Here is an 18,632-nt window from a genome sequence, read left to right as displayed (position 1 = left end):
ACTAAATACTCCCACGTGGCTGACCATGGTTCAAGTCCCAGACCTGGTGGCTTGATTTCTTGCTTCCCCCCTCTCTCTCTCTCTCTGGTCAAATTAAAATAAATTAATAAAATAATTCTTAATAGAATTAAATAAATAAATACTTCCTTAAATAAATAAATAAACAAATAACCTAGACTGGGGCCGGCAGGTGGGGTGGTGTTCAGAGGGCTGGATTCCCGTATGGCCAACTGTGTTTCAAGTCCTAGACTTGGTGTGGTAGTTAAGGGCACTAGACCCCCATATGGCTGACCATGGTTTGAGCCCCAGATCTGGCAGCTTGCTTTCTCACTCCCTCCCCCCTTTTGCTTACTCACTCTGTCACTCTCTATTCAAATTAAAATAAATAAAGTTAAATAAAATAAATTAAGGCTTGCTTTCTCACTTTTCCTCTCTCTGGTCAAATTAAAAAAAAAAAAAAAAAAAAAAGAAAGAAATTAAATTTTAAAAAAAAAAGAAAGAAATTAAATTTTAAAAAACAAAACAAAAAATCCTCATACCAGGCATGTGGTGGGTATGTGCCCAAGATCCCGGAATGAGAAGGGATTGTGGTGTAGCCATCCCCCCTCGATGGTGATTTCTCGCTTTGTGTCTCTCTCTCTCTCACCAGTGAGGACATGTGCTTTATAGCAAAAATCTCTGTTTAAAAAAGAAAAAGAAAAAAGAAGAGACCAGCAGGCGGCAGGCACGGTGGATAAGGCACCAGACTCCCATACAGCTGACTGCAGCTCAAGTTCTGGATGTAGTGGCTCGCTTTCTCACTCTCTTGCTCGCTCTCTCACTAGCTCTCTGGTGAGGACACATGCCCTACAGCAAATTTTCAAATGGTAATAATAAAATTATACACACACATACAAAACAAGGAAATTATGCTGAGCTGGTCATGATATTAATGACAAAAGTTTACTGGGTTTTGCTATTCTTTTGGGTTATGTTCACAAAAATAATCCCTAACTTTAAAACCTTTGCCCCTTAGTCTCAACTAGTTAACAGACTCAATTTTTGTTGTTCAATACTTGTAATTCTTTGGCATAGTTATAAAGGAGGTGGGCTTTAAGTCATAAAAACAAAGTATTAAACAAGTTTATTCCTCACAAATCATCCTAATTTAAAGTATCTCAAAATCTTTCTTCCCTGATTAAATGTAAACAGGAATCTCCACCTCCTCTCTTTAAAAGATGATAAAGTGATACAGAGAAAAAGCTGAATCTCATTTCACATCCGTGTTTCAGGTCTTACAGAAAATTTGATGGGCTGTTTGGGATGAGCTCCATAAGGAGCTCACATTTAATTCACTCTGTGAAGTTTTATTACAGTGTTATCCAATACTGGGGTTTGTTTATTTGCCAGGGGTGCGTGTATGATATAGAGTGAAGAAGAAAGCACCCCTCTGGTGGAGTGTGCTCACAACACAACCCTTTCTCTCCCAGTTCTCTACCCTGTAGGGATGTTGGGCGCACACACACACATACCTATTAGTGTTTCTCAAGCTGCCAGGGGCAGGATTCAAACTGTGTAGTCAGTCATGTGGGAGTCTAATTCCTTTAACCACTAGTCCACTGAGTTGGCCCTTAATGCTAGAGTTTAAATGAGAATCTATTTGGCATGTGGCAATCCATAAGTGAAAAACAGAGAAAGAAGAAAAATGCTTTGGGAGGGGCTGGAAGGTGGTGTGGTGGTTAAGGGCACAAGACTCCCACATGGCTGACCGTGGTTTGAGCCCCAGATCAGCTTGCTTTCCCTCTCTCTTGCTCACTCACTCTGCCCCTCTCTGTTCAAATTAAAATAAATAAAGTTATATAAAATAATTTAAAAAAATGCTTTGGGAAATAAAATATAAACAGATACCTTATTTTGTAATGAACAGATGCTCTTTTGTTAATTTCTAGGGAAAAATGTTATTAGACTAATTCCAGACAAAAATTCACTCTTACCATTTTGAGGCCACCTTGGATGCCTGACAAAGAACTTAGGATACACAATGACGCTGACCAGTAATAAACACTCAGTGATTTAGATTGAGTCTGACATACTCACCTTTGCACCTTACACGTATGCAGTTTTTCTGCTGCACAAATACATGTTATTTTCCTGGAAAAACTAGCTATATTAACTTTACAACTTCTGTGTATGTAACAATGTGAATGCTGCAGTAAGACTAAAAAGGTTACTACCTTGTCCCAGTCACTCGTTTATAGTTGTCTTTGGAATGGACTGCTAAAATACTAACTCCGGAACCAATATTCACTACCAGCAGTGGGTAAGGATCGTCCAGGTTAAAAGGCATCTTTTGGCAGCGTTCAGGTTCTGAGGCGTTAGCAAAATAATAGCACTCTGCTTGTCCATTAAAACTGACAGAATCTATATACAGCAAGCCCTTTACAAGGCAGTCAAGTTCATCCAGTTTGTGCAAGTGGAGGTTTCCAATCTGGAAAAAAAAATTTTAAATAAAGTTAACTGACAAGAGGACAGTATTCAAAATACTTGATTTAACTTACATAATTTTCATATACTTTAGAAATGTCAAAGTCATCTATAACCCTCACATTTTCACTTGTTTTACTTCCCACCAAAATCTCTTTGGTCCACTGGTTATCAGTGAGGATGGTACCTCTGAGGGCATTTTAGTTTTTGAAAGATGGAGAGGCACAGACCAAACTGACACTGAGTGGGCAGGGACTTAGGAAATCAGCCACAGAGGAGAAGGGACTGCAGTGTGGCCATCCTCCCTGGGGGGTGATTTCTGTCTCTCTGTCTTTCTGGCGAGCACACATGCCCTATAGCAAAAATCTCTCAAAAAAAGACAAAAAAACCTGATCTATAAATACATTAATTTCCTGTCTTTATATTACAGCTTGGATATTTGTTGAAATTATTTATCTCAGGTTACTAAGGACTATATTACAAAGTATTTGTTATAAAACATCTTGCTTTAGACATCACTTTTTGGGGAAGATTTTCAATTCTCCAGTTGTCAGAATAGTCCTGTGTTCCCACAGCATCTCTTTTCATAGGAACAATGTTAACTGCAATGTTTTGTGCTATTACTTACAATTTACTTACTTGTGTGGCCTATAATATAAGACTTTTTTTTTTTTAGGTTTTTGATATAGGGCACGTATGCTCACCAAAAGACAGAGAGACAGAGAGAGACAGAAAGCAAGAAATCGCCCCCCAGGGGGGATGGCCACGCTGCAATCCCTTTTCCTCCATTCTCCTCTTGGGATCTTGGGCATGCATGCACACGCGCCCAGCATGAGTTTAAGCTGCCAGGTGTGGGACTCGAACCATGGTCAACTACATGGGAGTCGCAATCCCTTCTCCATTCTCCTCTTGGGATCTTGGGCATGCACGTACACGCGCCCAATGTGAGTTTAAGCTGCCGGGTCTGGGACTCACTCCGCGGTCAACTATATGAGAGTCCAGTGACACAGCCATTAAGCTAACTGCTGGTCCCTACAATAAAGAGTGTGTCTTTTTTTTTTTTTTTTTAAATAAACATTTATTTATTTGTTTGTTTGTTTGTTGTGATTTTCGGGCTGCCAGTAGGGACTTGAGCCATAGTCCGCCATGTGTGTGTAGTACCCTAACCACCATGCTACCTGCTGGCCCCAAGTGTGTGTCTTATTAGTATATTATTCCAGGATTTAGTAAAATACCTGACACATACATGATGGTCAAATGTTTGCCTAATACATTACTGTCAACAAAAACAAATGTATAGAATTGATGATTAAAAAGTTACATTTATAAAATTAAATTTCCCCATCTGGATATCAGTATCCTCGATGCCAGGTAAAAGCTTACTTCAATGAAGGACAGTACTTTTGGGAGGCCAGTGCTCTGGCAGGAATACTAGCAAACATTAAATATCAAACTGGTCTCAAATTCATGAAACTTTTGTTCAAATTACTCAAATTGTATAGAAACCAGTATTATCCAAGAGGAAAAAAGTGAATCTTCGTGACTGACTTCTGCTGAATTTATAAGAATACCAATGACAGTCAGTCTGCTCTACTCCTGCCTTGCACAGCATCCTGGGATGCCACCCATAGGAAAACCCTCACCATAATGGCTCCTGGACCTGGGCCTCCTAACTATGTACTCAGTAAACCAATATTATCTTAAATCAACCAAGACTCAGGGTATTTTTGTTATTAGCAATGGAATAATGAACTAGAACAATATCCTTGCTTAGTTTTTTCATAATGTGTATCTTCCATAATTCTTAAAGACCTCTTGTATATACTATTAACAGAATTTTTTAATATGACTTTGAGAAGTTAAATGATCCACATCTACATTTTTAAGAAAAATGAATTTCAGTAGCCCCCAATGCCAATTTTTAATTCTTTATTCTGGTAAAAAGATCAGAAGCTTGACAAACCCCTAACAGCACATGATCAATATTTAGTCCTCCTGCCCTATCCAAATTTCCACCTTTCAGGCAGGAACATTATAGAGTTGATGGTACAAAGCCAGGAAAAAGAGATGCTACAGGAATTTTCAATCAGGTGTCTATATATCAACAGACACTGGCATTCAAACCTGGGATTTGAGGAGACAGCCTTGGGTGAAATGCTTATACAGGAGTTTTTAAAAAGTTAATAGAAAATGCATATTATTTAAAAATTTTGCATGGATCTCAAATGTTCTGCAGTGAAATAAACTTGCACTTTAACTGCATCTTGTCCACTAACTTCTTGAAGTACTCTCGTATGAATAATCAAAAACTACACAAATGAAGGATAAAAATAGTAAAAATAAGTCAAGCCTCGTTCTTATCTCGCTTTGTAGACTGCCAAATTTACTAAAAGCCCCTTTTAATTGTAGCTTTATGATACACCCCAATCAATTTTCAGTCATCCCATAAAGGTGCTTCAAATGCCTCAAATGAAGAGCATGTCACAAAAACCTACTTCCCCTTGAGGCTAGCAGGTTGGGCATGAAGGTTAAGGTGGTTGGATCCCACAAGGCCAATTGCAGTTCAAGTCCCAGACCCAATGGCTTGAAAAACACACCAGACACATGTGTATGCAATCCAAAATCCAGAAAGGAAAATGGAGAGGGGACTGTAGAGTGGCCCTTCCCACGGACATGATTTCTTACTTTCATCTCTCTCTCACTAGCCAGTACATGCATCCTACTGGAAAAATTGAAACAGAGGGACCAGCAGTTAGTGTCATGGCTATGTCGCTGGACTCCCACGTAGTTGACCGCGGTTCGAGTCCCAGACCCAGTGGCTTAAAACTCACGCCAGGCACGTGTGCGTGCGTGCCCAAGATCCCGAGAGGAGAATGGAGGAGAAGGGACTGCGGAGTGGCCATCCCCCCTGGGGGGTGATTTCTCGCTTTCTGTCTCTCTGGCAAGCGCAGGCGGCGCCCTATAGCAAAAACTTCTCAAAAAAAAAAAAAAAGAAAAAGAAAAATTGAAACAGAAATAGAAACATACTTCCCCTGTATCCAAAGGGAAAGCTAACCTAAAGAAATCATGCTATGGGAACAGTCTCATATTTGAAAAAACAAACAGAATGGGTATCAATTTTTGGTTGAGTACTAAGTACTTACTGTGCGAAAATCTTTTTCAAACTTATAAGCACCACCTCCTGTAGCACATAGCACCGTTTGCAATGTTGAGAAGTTTTTATCTCTTCCCATTTGGATAAAAGTAGGAAGGTCCTGGGTTGGAAATCTGATAAAGTGCAAGTTCCCTCTTCGCCCAAAAAGCGTTAAATCCTTCAGTTCAAGGTGTACATCTCGAATGCCAGTAGATCCATATGCTACGTTCGAAGTCAAATATTTCCGAATACTTTTTAAGCTCTCAACTTCTTCTTGCTCTTCCTCTGCTGTGATATCAATAGGTTCAAAATATGAGAGCTTCACTAGCGTTCCCCCAATGTCCATGCCAAACCATGGGAAAGCTGTGAATTAAAAAAAATACATATTCATTCCAGAATTGCAAATGAAAAACTAACTAAGCACAAATTAATTTATTCCAAATCATGCAGCCAGTAATACTTACGAGGTAAGACACATGGTCTATACCTAACTCACTTTCTTCCCTTCAAAGTTTATTTGAATATTTTCCAAAAACTTGTTACACAGGATGCTTACACATGGCCCAGGCCTTTTATAACTTCTGGTCTAATATGCATTCCTGTTTGTCTATTAAATAGCTATAATTTGCTCAGGTGAGAGGAAGAATTCAGATGGATTTTATTTCAGTAAGTTACTCCCCTTCCCATCTCTCTCTCGCAAGCATAGACCCTTATAGCAAAAACTCAAAAAAATTAAAATACATGAATTATAAAATATGAGACAACAAAATACATTTATCTAAAAGTTGTCAAGGAAAATCAGTTTACTCTAAAATTCTACTTTCTTAAATGCTCTTATCATACTTACTTGATGTGTGTTACCATTAGAAAACCAGGAACACAGGATTCAATGAGAAAAGATTTTATATATTTCACCAAATTAGAATTCAGTTACTATAACTAGTACGTGATTTTGAATATGGAGATGGAGTAATTCTTATTATGTTTCCTTAGAAAAATAGCATTTTAAAAAAGTAATTATTTTAATTTTTTTCATTATTATTATTTTTTAATTTGACCAAAGAGAGACAGAAAGGGAGAAAGTGAGAAAGCAAGCCACCAGGCCCAGGACTTGAACCACAGTCAGCCATGTGGGAGCCCAGTGCCTTAACCACCATGCTACCTGCCAGCCCCAGTTCATTTGTTTTTATACTGGAAACTGAATTGTATATCTGCAACTACAATAAAGATGATCTTAAAAAATAAGCTGGGGGTGGGGGGAGAGGTAGGGCAGGCCCGTAACATAGTAGTTAAGCCCTGTGCGCAGGAACTCAGCTCCTACATGGCCAACAGTGGCTTGAATCCTAGCCCAGCAGTTTGAAAAATATACTGGGCACATATGCGTGCATATTTAAATCCCGATGGGATGGAGAAATGGAGGAGAAAGGATTATGGCATGGCCATGCTCCTTTGAGGGATGAGTTCTCTTACTGACCAGCACATGTGTCCTCTGATAATTAAAAACAAATAGAAATAGAGAGTAAAATGAATTTTTTTTTAAGAAAAATTTTCGCTATAGTGTGAGCTCACCAGAGATAACAGAGAGACAAAAAGTGAGAAATCAACCCCCCCAGGGAGACGGCCACACCACAATCTCTTTACTTCTAGGGATCTTGGGCATGTGCGCATGTGTACGCACACATGCCAGCCTGAGTTTTAAGCTGCCGGGCCTAGGACTTGAACCATGGTTGACTACACAAGCATGCCTAACCCCCAGTGGAGAATGGAGAAGGGATTACAGTGTGCTTCTGCCCGTGCCCCATCAATCGATTAATTTTTCTTCCCCTTCCTTTTCATTCTTCCTGTTTTCTCCCTACCTCCCTGGCAAGCACATGTGATCTCTGGGGAAAACTTTTTTTCTAAAAAGTATAAAATAAAATATTATATAAGACAAAGAATAACATAGCCACCCCCAAGAACAAATTAAACCAAGCATTATTAAGACATAGGCTTTGGGATCAGCAGTTAGCGTAATGGCTATGTCGCTGGACTCCCACGTAGTCGACCGCGGTTCAAGTCCTGAACCCGGCGGCTTAAACTCACACCAGGCACATGTGTGTGCGTGCCCAAGATCCCGAGAGGAGAATGGAGAAGGGACTGCGGTGTGGCCATCCCCCGGGGGGTGATTTCTCGCTTTCTAGCTCTCTGTCTCTCTCTGTTTTTCTGGTGAGCGCATGCGCCCTATAGCAAAAACCTCTCCAAAAAAAAAAAAAAAAGATGTAGGCTTCTGGGGCCAGCAGATGGCATGGCAGTTAAGGGAGTAGGCTCCCACAGGGCTGAGCCTGGTTCGAGTTCAGAACTAGTGGCTTGAAAATTATGTGGGACACATATGTGTGGTGCCCAAAAATCCCACAAGGAGAATGCAGAAGAGACTGTGGCAGGGCCGTCCCCCATGAGGGGTGATTTCTCACTTTCCCTCTGCTTCTCTCCAGCAAGCACATGTACCCTATGGCAAAACCTTAATAAAATAAACATTTAGGCTTCTGTTTGATCTACTTATTTGCATATTGGACTACAAAAACAATGTTGTATAAAATAAATTAAAATCGCAAAACCATACAATTTCCTTATGTTATTGTCCAGAATGCAATGTTTGTTATAGAAGTATTTACAATCATTTCAAAACTGCATTGTCAGTTTTATTCCATCTTTAATTGATATGTAGCAGTGTGTACATATATATAGGTATACAGATATGGAGTGCAATGTCACGTTCTGGTTCACGCATACATTGTGGGTAAAATCGGAATCAATCTTCCCCTATCTCTCCCTCCAGCATCCCCAGACTGTAGTAGATAACCTTTTCCAGCTTTCACGCATTAATGAGAACATGGAGTATTTGTCTTTCTTTCTCTGAGTTATTTCACTTAACATAATGTTCTCCAAGCTCATCCATATTATCAAAAATTCTTTCGCGGGACCAGCAGTTAGCATAATGGCTATATCACTGAACTCCCATGTAGTCGATCGTGGTTCACGTCCCGGACCCGGTGGCTTAAAACTCACGCCGGGTGTGTGTGTGTGCGTGCCCAAGATCCTGAGAGGAGAGTGGAGGAGAAGGGATTGCGGTGTGGCCATCCCCCCAGGGGGGTGATTTCTCATTTTCTGTCTCTCTGGCGAGGGAACGCGCCCTATAGCAAAAACATCTCCAAAAAAAAAAAGTACCCCAACAGGAAATGGTCATGCTACAATCCTTTCTCAATCTCTACCTCCTTTTGGGATTTTGGGCACACACTCACACCTGGTTACGTATATGAAGCCATAAGGTCCAGAGGTTGACCATTAGGGATATGAGCTGCCTTAACAAAGAGGATAAGGAGACAGCACAGTGCTGACCTTTTTTACTAAAAGTGAGATTTTTGCTACTGGGGGCATGTGCTCACTGGAGAGACAGTGAGAAATCACCTCCCTGGGAGGATGGCCACACAGCAATCCCTAATCGCTTCCTCTTAGGATTTTGGGTGGGCAGGCATACATGTCCACATGCCCAGCATGAGTTTAAGCCACCAAGTCCGAGATTCAAACCGCTGTCAACTACATGGGAGTCCAGCAATGTAACCATTATGCCATTTGCTGGTCCCTGTGCTGACCATTCTTGAAAGATTAACTAGAAGGCCATTCCTGTAGCCTAAGTGGGTAAGAGAGCAGGTTCCCACATGGTTGACCATGGTTTGAATCCTACCTGGCATCTAGAATAAAGAAAAAAAAAAACAAACAAAAAACGAAACAGCGGTGCATGTGTGCCCAAATTCTCGATAGGATGGAGAAATAGAGAATGGACTGCAGTAAAACACCTCACAAGGGGGTTGCTTCCCTCTACCCCATGGCACACACAGTCTCTGACAATTATAAAAAAAAATTACACACTTCAGGTAGGATTTTCTTGTTTTTTCTTTTTTTTTTTTAAGGTTTCTGCCAGAGGACACATGTGCTCAACAAGAGAGAGACAGTGAGAGGGAAAGTGAGAAATCCATCATAGATCCTCTCCCCCAGAAAACGGCCATGCTGCAACTCCTTCTCCTCCATTCTTCTGAGAGTTGGGACATGCATGCACACCCAAGATTATTTTCAAGCCACTAGGTCCAGGATTCAAACCATGTCCAGACATGCGGGTATCCAGAGCCTCAACCACAACTCCCATACCACCTGCTAGTTCTAGATTTTCTTCTAGAAAATCCACATGGTCAACTGCTGTTCGAGTCTCGGATCTGGTGGCTTCTCCCCTTCACTCCCCATTTCTGGTCAAATTTAAATAAATAAATAAAATTAAACAAAATAATTCTTAACAAATCAGCAGAGTTCTGGAATTCATATCTTTAGTCCAGAGAAAGAATAACTATTCAAAAAGCCTGACACAGGGGCCAGCAGGTGGAATAGTGGTTAAGGCACTGTAATTCCTACATGGCCTGGACCTGGTGACTTGCTTGCTTCTCTTTCTCTCTCTCTCTCTGGAAAAACTCATGTGAAAAATAAATAAATAAATAAATAAATAAAAATCATTAAAAAGGCAAGAAATCATACCCCACGGGGGATGGCCATGTCGCAACCCCTTCTCCTCCATTCTCCTCTCAGGATTTTGGGCATGCACACACACCTGGCATGACTTTTAGGTTGCTTGGTCCAAGACTAACACAATCAACTATGTGGGAGTCCAGTGACATAGACACAACTATTACGCTGTCTGCTGGGGTCCCAAGACACAAATTCTTAATTATGATCTACTCAACATTTAGCAAGCGGTCTAATAATTAATTTTAAAATCTTCTGGTATATTAAAAAATGCTTGATTCATCAAAATGGGAGAAAAGGAGGGGAAGTCATGAAGCTCAAATTTCACTTATTTGCAATGAAAATAAGAGGTAAATATAAGGATAATAATTACAACCACATGTTCACCTAGTATTTCCATGAGGTAAGAAAAATACCAGTTTCTAAGAAATCAACCAAATACCTGTATTTAAAGCTTTACTACTTCTGGGGGACCAGCAGGTGGCATGGTGGTTAATGCGCTGGACACTCCCACATGGCCCACCACGGTTCAAGTCCTGGACCTGGTGGCTTTCTTTCTCACTTTCCCTCTCTTTCTCCCTCTGGTCAAATTAAAATAAATTAATAAATAAATAAAACTAAATTAATAATCCTAAAAAATTATTAAAAAAAAAAAAGCTTTATTACTTCTGAACAAAAGGGGCCAACAGGTGGCATGGTGGTTGGGGTGCTGGACTACCACATGGCAACTGATGTTCAAGTCCTACACCTGCAACTTGCTTTCTCTCTCGGGTCAAATTAAAGATCATGATGATAAATAAAATTGAGTGAATAATTCTTAATAGGAACAGTTTAAAAGTAGGTCACTAGTATATAAGATACCTACTTACTACACATAACCTAAGCATTTCTTTTTTTGAGACTAAAACACTCAATGCCAGAGTTGGGGTGAGGGGGTAGGTGTTAACCAAAATACACACACACATTTTAAAAGCAAAACAAAAATATATATTCCATAAATACAAATAAGGACTGGTGATGGAAAACACACAGTATCTTCTCCAGACAGTGAGACTTTCCTAGAATTCAATGATCTGTTTATCTGACCTTCAAAAAAATAACAGCCGTGGGACCAGCAGATGGCCCAATGGTTACATCACTAGACCCGCCCCGCCCCCCATGCAGTCAACCACAGTTCGACTCCCGGACCCAGAGGCTTAAAACTCATGCTGGGCAGGTGTGTGTGCATGTTCAAAATCCCATGAGTATAATAATGGAAGAGAAGGAACTGCAGTGTGGCCATCCCTCGTGAGTGGGGTGATTTCTCACTTTTCTCTGTGTCTCCAGCAAGCGCACACACCCTATAGCAAAAATCTTTTATAAGTAAAGGGGCCAGCAGATGGCATGGTGGTTAAGGGTGCTGGCCTCCCACATGGCCAACCAGTCCTGGACCTGGCAGCTTGCTTTCTCACTCCTCCACTTCCATGCTCTCTCAGTCACTCAGTCCCCCTCTGGTCAAATTAAAATAAATAAAGTTAAAGAATTCTTTTTTTTTTTTGGCGAGGTTTTTGCTATAGGGCGTGTGTGCTCACCAGACAGACAAGAGAGATAGAAAGCGAGAAATCACCCCCCCAGGGGGGATGGTCACACCACAATCCCCTCTCCTCCATTCTCCTCTCGGGATCTTGGGCATGCACGCACACGCGCCCGGCGTGAGTTTAAGCCACCAGGTACGGGACTCAAACCGTGGTCAACCACGTGGGAGTCCAGCGACATAGCCATGACGCTAACTGCTGGTCCCATGGTTAAAGAATTCTTATGGTGACCGCACATGCCCTATAGCAAAAACCTCTCCAAAAAGATAAATAATAAAAAATAAATAATAATAGCTTCTATTCTATGTCTTAACTGGTGTTATGAGAGTTGCCATTAGTTGCTCATATGACATTTAACAAAAACACCCCAGAAAGAAGTGCTACCAAGAATCATCTTCCTTACCAGAGAAGCAATGCAAAAGAAACCTACATGTCCAATGACCTCTTAAAATGATTAACAGCAGAGGGGGCCAGCAGGTAATGTGGTGGTTGAGGTGCCGGACTCCCACATGGCTGACCACGGTTCAAGTCTTAGACCTCGCGGCTTGCTCTCTCCCTCTCCTTCTTTCATCAAATTAAAAAATAATAAATAAAATTAAATAAATATTTAGAAAAAAATGATTAACAGCAGAAATACCTAGCCACAAGGGCAGACTATTCATTTCTTCCAAGCTGTGTTAAATGTGACACCTAAGTGTTGTTAAGGAGGTGGGAAGAAACAATGAAAAGCTATTTAATTGCTATTGATCTCCATATGTCAATGCCAAGAGATCCTATACTAAAACTTCTTTCATTGTTCTTCAGGCTTAAAGAGTAACCAACTGTAGGACCAGCAGATGGTTTAATGGTTATGCCTCTGTACTCCCAGACCTGGCAGCTTAAAACTCACAATGTGCGTGCGTGTGTCCGAGATCCCAAGAGGAGAATAGAGAAGGGACTGTGGCTTGGCCATCCACCCTAGGGGGTGATTTCTGTCTCTCTCTGGTAAGCTCACACACCCCATAGCAAAAATCTCTTTAAAAAGAGTAACCAACTGCTAAAAATGTTCAAAATATCACAGGGTATTTTAGGAAACAAAATTATAAAACGGGCCAAGAGAGGTAAATTTCAGACATGCTTCAACTTCTCAGATAAAAGATATTTCCTCTTAACAATCCCTACAAATAAAAATACTGGTATTCCAGAATAGACTAAGAAAGTTAAGTACACACTTCAGTATTGATTCCTTAGAAGAGCTTCCGGCAAATACATATATTTTTTCTTTTCTTTTTTTTAAAAATGATTATTACTACTAAAAATAATAATAATTTAATTTTATTTATCATTATTATTATATATCTATATTTTAATTTGCTATTGGGCACACATGCTCATCAGAAAGAGATGCAGAGAGAAAATAAGAGTGAGAATGCAAGCCACTAGATCCAGGACTTGAACCATGGTCAGCTGTGTGAGAGTCCAGCATCCTAACCACCAAGTTACCTGCTGGTCCCATATTGTTGTTATTTTCTCAATTTGCTACAGGGCACATGTGCAGGCAAGAAGAAGAAAGCAAGTCAGGATTTGAACGGCAGTCCACCATATGGAGTCCATGGCCCTAACTGCACCACCTGCTGGTTCCCATATCTTTTAAAATGAATTAGTTATGATGGGCTAGCAGGTTGGAGCACTGGATTCCACACAGCCTACTGTGCTGTTTGAGTACCAGACCATACAGCTTGAGAATGATGCCAAGTGTGTATGCATGCATGCCTAGAGTCCCAAGAGGAGAATGGAGAAGGGATTGTGGAGAGGTCATCCCTACTGGGGAATGATTTCTCATTTTCCCTGTCTCTCTCTGATGAAGGCATGTACCCTACAGCAAAACTTAAATAGTTATATGTCTAAGGTGAGCTATATTAAGAGACTATTATCTCTAAATGCACCTTCTCTACCTTCTCTATAATAATCTTTAAGTAGTAACTATGCTTATAACAGCCAAGTCAAATTATACAGAAGCAAAGTACACATATATGCTATACAATTCTCCTGGTCCTAACAAAAACTTAAAGTACCTTACTGCTTGGGTTAGCAAAGCAGATTCAAAACCTATATTACAGGGGCCAGCAGTCAGGTGCATGTGCACGCATGCCCAAGATCCCAGGAGGAGAAGGGATTGTGGTGTAGCCACTGCCCCTAGCAGGTGATTTCTTGGTTTCTGTCTCTCTCCAGTGAACACATGTGCCCTATAGCAAAAGTTTCTTTTAAAAACAAAAACTTGTATTACATTACATTTGACTATGTATGAGAGAACTTTAAGTTTGTGGAAAATCTAACTAGAGTACTGGCTACTCTGGTGTAAAAAATTTTGAAATCTGTATTTTTTCTAATATGAACATTCCATCAACCTTTTGGAGACCCTTCATAAACCATCTTTTAGTATTACTTTGTCATCAAGAAGTTAAGTCACACAGGTTAGCAAAATGGGAGCTGAAAAATGTGCATCATTTTTTAAAATGGAATCATTCATTCATTTTAATTTGACCAGAGAGACACACAGAGAGAGAGAAAGAGGGAGAATGCGAGAAAGCAAGCTACCAGGTCCAGGACGCAAACCATGGTGGGCCATGTGGGAGTGTCCAGCACCTTAACCACCACACCACCTGCTGGTCCCAAAAAATATGTATCTTAAATCTTGTCAAAAGAAATGCAGGACTACCTTTCTCCTTCCCCTGGGGTAAAATTAACACACAGCCTCAAATACTAGTCTTCCAGTTATACAACCTAATTGATCAAACCAACTCCTTTTTAAGTTCTCTAGCCAATATATGTATTTGGTTTATAACCTGGCAACTTAGCTAAAAGCAATGCTTTCTAAACCTTATTAGGTGAATGATCTAAGAAAATGTATGAAGCCATAGTCACTTGTTTAGCCATTATAATACTTAGGTTCTAGTATTGCTCTAAGATTTAAATGATGCTGGGGCCAGCAGGTGGAGTAGTGGTTAAGATGCTGGATCCCACATGGCAGAATGGGGTTTGAAACCTGGACCTAGCAGCTTATTTTCTCACTTCCTCTCTGTCTCTGGTGAGCACACATGCCCTATAGCAAATTTTAAAAAATAATAATAAAAAATAAAATTTAAAAATTCTTTTGGGACCAGCAGCTGGCATAATGGCTATGCCACTGGATTCCCATGTAATCATCCGTGGTTCGAGTCCTGGACCCAGTGGCTTAAACTCATGCCGGGCACATGTACGTGTGTACCCAAGATCCCGAGAGGAGAATGGAGAAGGGATTACAGCGTGGCCATCCCCCCTGGAAGGTGATTTCTCGCTTTCTGTCTCTGTCTTGTCTTTTTGGCAACCGCATATGCCCTATAGCAAACCTCCCCCCACCAAAAAAAAAAATCATTTAAAAAAAAGTTAAAATGATGGAATGCAATATAGTTATCTCTCACATACTAAGTGATCAAGTGTTATGATTCAAAAAAAATGTATGCAAGTATTCAAAATCAAAATAAATATGCCCTTGGGTAACCTGCATGAATTAAAAATTAGAATATTTCTAGGACAGCTCACGGTTAAAATTTTTCTATTTTCTATGTGTGTGTGTGTACATACACAATGCTCTTTATTTTTACTATAAAGAACTCAGGAGAGGCCAGCAGGTGTCCTGGTGGTTAAAGGCACTGGACTCTTATATGTCAACCGTGGTTCAAGTCTTAGACCTGGTGGCTTGCTTTCCCACTTTCTCTCTCTCTCTCACTGTCTGATAAAATTGGAAAATAAAGAGTTAAATAATTCTTAAAACAACAACAACAACAAAAAAAACAACTTAGGAGCCAGCCAGGTGGCATGCTGGTTAAGGCAATACAATCCCACATGGCAAACTGAAGTTGAGTCCCAGACATGGTGACTTGAAAAACACTGTGTGTGGGACCAGCAGTTAGCGTAATGGCTATGTCACTGGACTCCCATGTGGTCGACTGTGGTCTGAGTCCTGGACCTGGTGACTTAAACTCACGCCGAGCACGTGTGCGTGTGTGCCCAAGATCCTGAGGAGGATGGAGAAGGGATTGCGGCGTGGCCATCCCCCCAGGGATGATTTCTCGCTGTCTCTCTGTCTGTCTGGTGAGCGCACGTGCGGAAAAAAAAAAAAAAAAAGAAAAACACTGTGTGTGTGTATATGTGGGTGTGTGCACGCGTGCCCAAAATCCTGAGAAGGGACAATGGTGTGGTCATCCTCCCATGTGTGCTCTTAATGTCTCTCTCACCCCAGTGAGTACACATGCCATTTAGAAAATTTAAAAAAAGAAAAACTTAGTAAGCAGTAAAGTTACCTGTAAGAAACTTTAAACTTCTAAATCCTATTAACTGATCCCTTTTAAAATATGATTTTAAGATCAATGATCTTATTAATCAACTTACCTTAAAAAAGTATTTTATTTGTTTTCTTTTTTTTTTCTTGACAGGTTTTTGCTATAGGGCACGTGTGCTTGCTCGAGAGATAGAGAGACAAAGTGAGAAATCACCCCCCCCAAGGAGGATGGCCATGTCACAATCCCTTCTCCATTCTCTTCTCTGGATCTTGGGCACGCACGCACACATGCCCGGCGTGAGTTCAAGTCACCACAGTCGACTACGTGGGAGTCCAGTGACAGCTACTATGCCAACTGCTGGTCGCAAAAATGTATTTTATTTCTAAACTAAAGTTTATTTTATAAACTTTAAATAATCATGATAATCCTTTCTGAATGAGGAGGTATTCATACCGGATACCTGATTAGTGTAATTAAATCGCTATCATGACAAAAAGAAAATAAACATCAGCATAAGAGTCACAATGGGGACCAACAGTTAGCATAATAGCTATGTTGCTGGACTCCCACGTAGTCGACCGCGGTTCAAGTCCCGGACCCAGTGGCTTACACTCACACCGGGCACATGTGCGTGTGTGCCCAAGATCCCGAGAGAATAGAGAAGGGATTGCGGTGTGGCCATCCCCCCTGGGGGGTGATTTCCTGCTTTCTGTCTCTCTGTTTCTCTGTCTGGCGAGCACACGCGCCCTATAGCAAAAACCTCTCAAAACAAACAAACAAACAAAAAAACCATGGTGTGCTATACTAGGTATAAAATAAATCCTTAAAAAAAAAAAAAAAGAGTCACAATGAGTTTGTCATAAACTCTTTCCGTTAAATATTGATAGAAATTCTAAGACAAACAGAAAATGTATGGGCTGAGAGGGACAATGTTCCATGTATTCTACGTTACTGTTCCTGTTTGAGATGCACTAGTTGAATTCATCAAGTGCAAATTAGAAGTGTTTCTGGGAGGCTGGCAGGTGGAGTGGTGGTTAAGGGTGCTGGACTCCCACATGGCCAATCATGGTTCAAGTCCCGGACCTGGTGGCTTGCTTTCTCACTTTCTCTCTCTCATTCATTCTCTCCCTCTCTGGTCAAATTAAAATAGATAAATAAATAAAATTAAGTAAAAAATAATTAAAAAAAAGAAAAGTGTTTCTGTATTAACTTTGTCATTTAAGCATTCACATCATACTTTATGGCCTCTTCAGTGACCAGGAGAAATCATCCTTAACTTTTTTTTATATTAGTAGATAAAACTACCAGATAAAGGTTCGTGTTTCTCTAAGTATTTAGACTATGCCCTCTGAGGGCAGGAGAACACCGGGCTGTGAGTCAGTTAAACTTAGGGCTCTGAACCTCATTAGTAAATAGGCCTCTGGTGTTAAGCTTGGAAAAGTTACTCCAGAGCTCAGTGAATTCAGTTTCCTCCTCTTTCAAGCTAGAACCAAACGACGTTATATTTCAGTAACAATTAGCAGTTTTCAGAGTGCATAGGCAAGTTGCCTCTCCTGCAGGTTTACAAGGACCCTGATGGGCAGGCAGGCAAGGAAGGTGTCAATGCCCTCGTTCATAGTAGATTTCTTAGGAAGAGTTAGGAGGATCACCTAACTCTGCAAAAACTGCAAAATACTAATCCAACTCATAAGACATGAGCACAAATCCTCATATTCCTAGCCTTTCTGAAAGTCTGTATTGAGGTATGCCAATCTTAATGGCTGAGTGATTGAATACATCAGTAACAAAAGGTTTTCAAAAGGCTAAAAATAAAAAGCAAATGGAAGTCGATTTTTTTAACATGCTAAGAACATGTGTGTTCTCTTTTCAAGCACATGCATATACAGTCACAGAAAAACCTGTGGGTATTCTAAGGGTATTCCCAAAACATCAATTGTGAGTTGCGCGAGGTGGTGGGAGTACAGATGTTTATTTTTCCTAATCTGTGTTTTACAAAATAAACATCTGCTAATACTTTAAATAAAAACAGGCCAAGGGAATTACTCACTGGCTGGTTACACGCACGTGCGTTGAAAAGCTCCAATTGTAAAAACTGTGACAACTCCCAGAAACCCACCGGGATTTCAAGGACAAGAGCAGGAAGCCCGGAAATCAGTAAAAATGGGTGGTAAGTGGCTCCCCGAACCATCTGCGACAGCCACGACCACTTCGCTTCAGCCTGAATTCAGAGCAAGCTGCAACTGGGGAATCAGAAATTCCGTCTTGCACCTCCTCGATCTCGAGGCGGAAGTGGGAGGAAAGGGCTAGGGGGCGGCAGGCGCTCGCAGTGGAAGTACCAAGAATGCGAAGGACCGACGCCCAGAGTCGGTGCTGAAACGGGCCCGACGCCCCCGTCCCAAGCTGGGCGCAGAACGACGGGCTGGAACCAGGCCGCGGCGCCAAGACGCTTCCAGACCGGCCCGTGTGCCCTCCCGACCTCGCGGGCCCGAGCCCCCATCTTACATGGTTTCTTGGCATCCTTGATCTTCATGGCGTCGGCCTGAGGGGCGAGCAGCAGCCTCGGTCCGGGGCGAGGAGAGCACTGGCGGCGACTCCGGAGGTGGCTGGGCCGCG

At 41.1% G+C, this 18,632-nt stretch overlaps 1 protein-coding gene across 2 annotated transcripts in view; it reads right to left on the bottom strand.

Annotated features, from left to right (window-relative positions):
• The window catches only part of PANK3 (pantothenate kinase 3), a 28,741-nt gene extending 10,115 nt beyond the window's left edge, over positions 1-18,626 (bottom strand). Inside the window, exons 1-3 of one of the 2 annotated variants that reach the window (XM_006148366.3) lie at positions 18,522-18,626; positions 5,607-5,959; positions 2,214-2,467 (exon numbers count right to left, since the gene is read on the bottom strand). In XM_006148366.3, coding sequence (XP_006148428.1) covers positions 2,214-2,467; positions 5,607-5,959; positions 18,522-18,549 — 635 coding nt within the window. In that variant the 5' untranslated portion in view covers positions 18,550-18,626. Of the gene's footprint in view, positions 1-539; positions 593-2,213; positions 2,468-5,606; positions 5,960-18,521 lie in introns of those variants that run through there. The other variant, XM_027771829.1, reaches the window with a different exon arrangement.
• Positions 18,627-18,632: the final 6 nt, after the last annotated feature.

Source organism: Tupaia chinensis, unplaced genomic scaffold (assembly GCF_000334495.1).
Source record: "Tupaia chinensis unplaced genomic scaffold, TupChi_1.0 Scaffold000234_1, whole genome shotgun sequence".
In the NCBI taxonomy this organism is placed as follows: Eukaryota; Metazoa; Chordata; class Mammalia; order Scandentia; family Tupaiidae; genus Tupaia; species Tupaia belangeri.
Note: the sequence above shows the minus strand (reverse complement) of the source record. Positions and strands in the feature narration are given on the sequence as shown.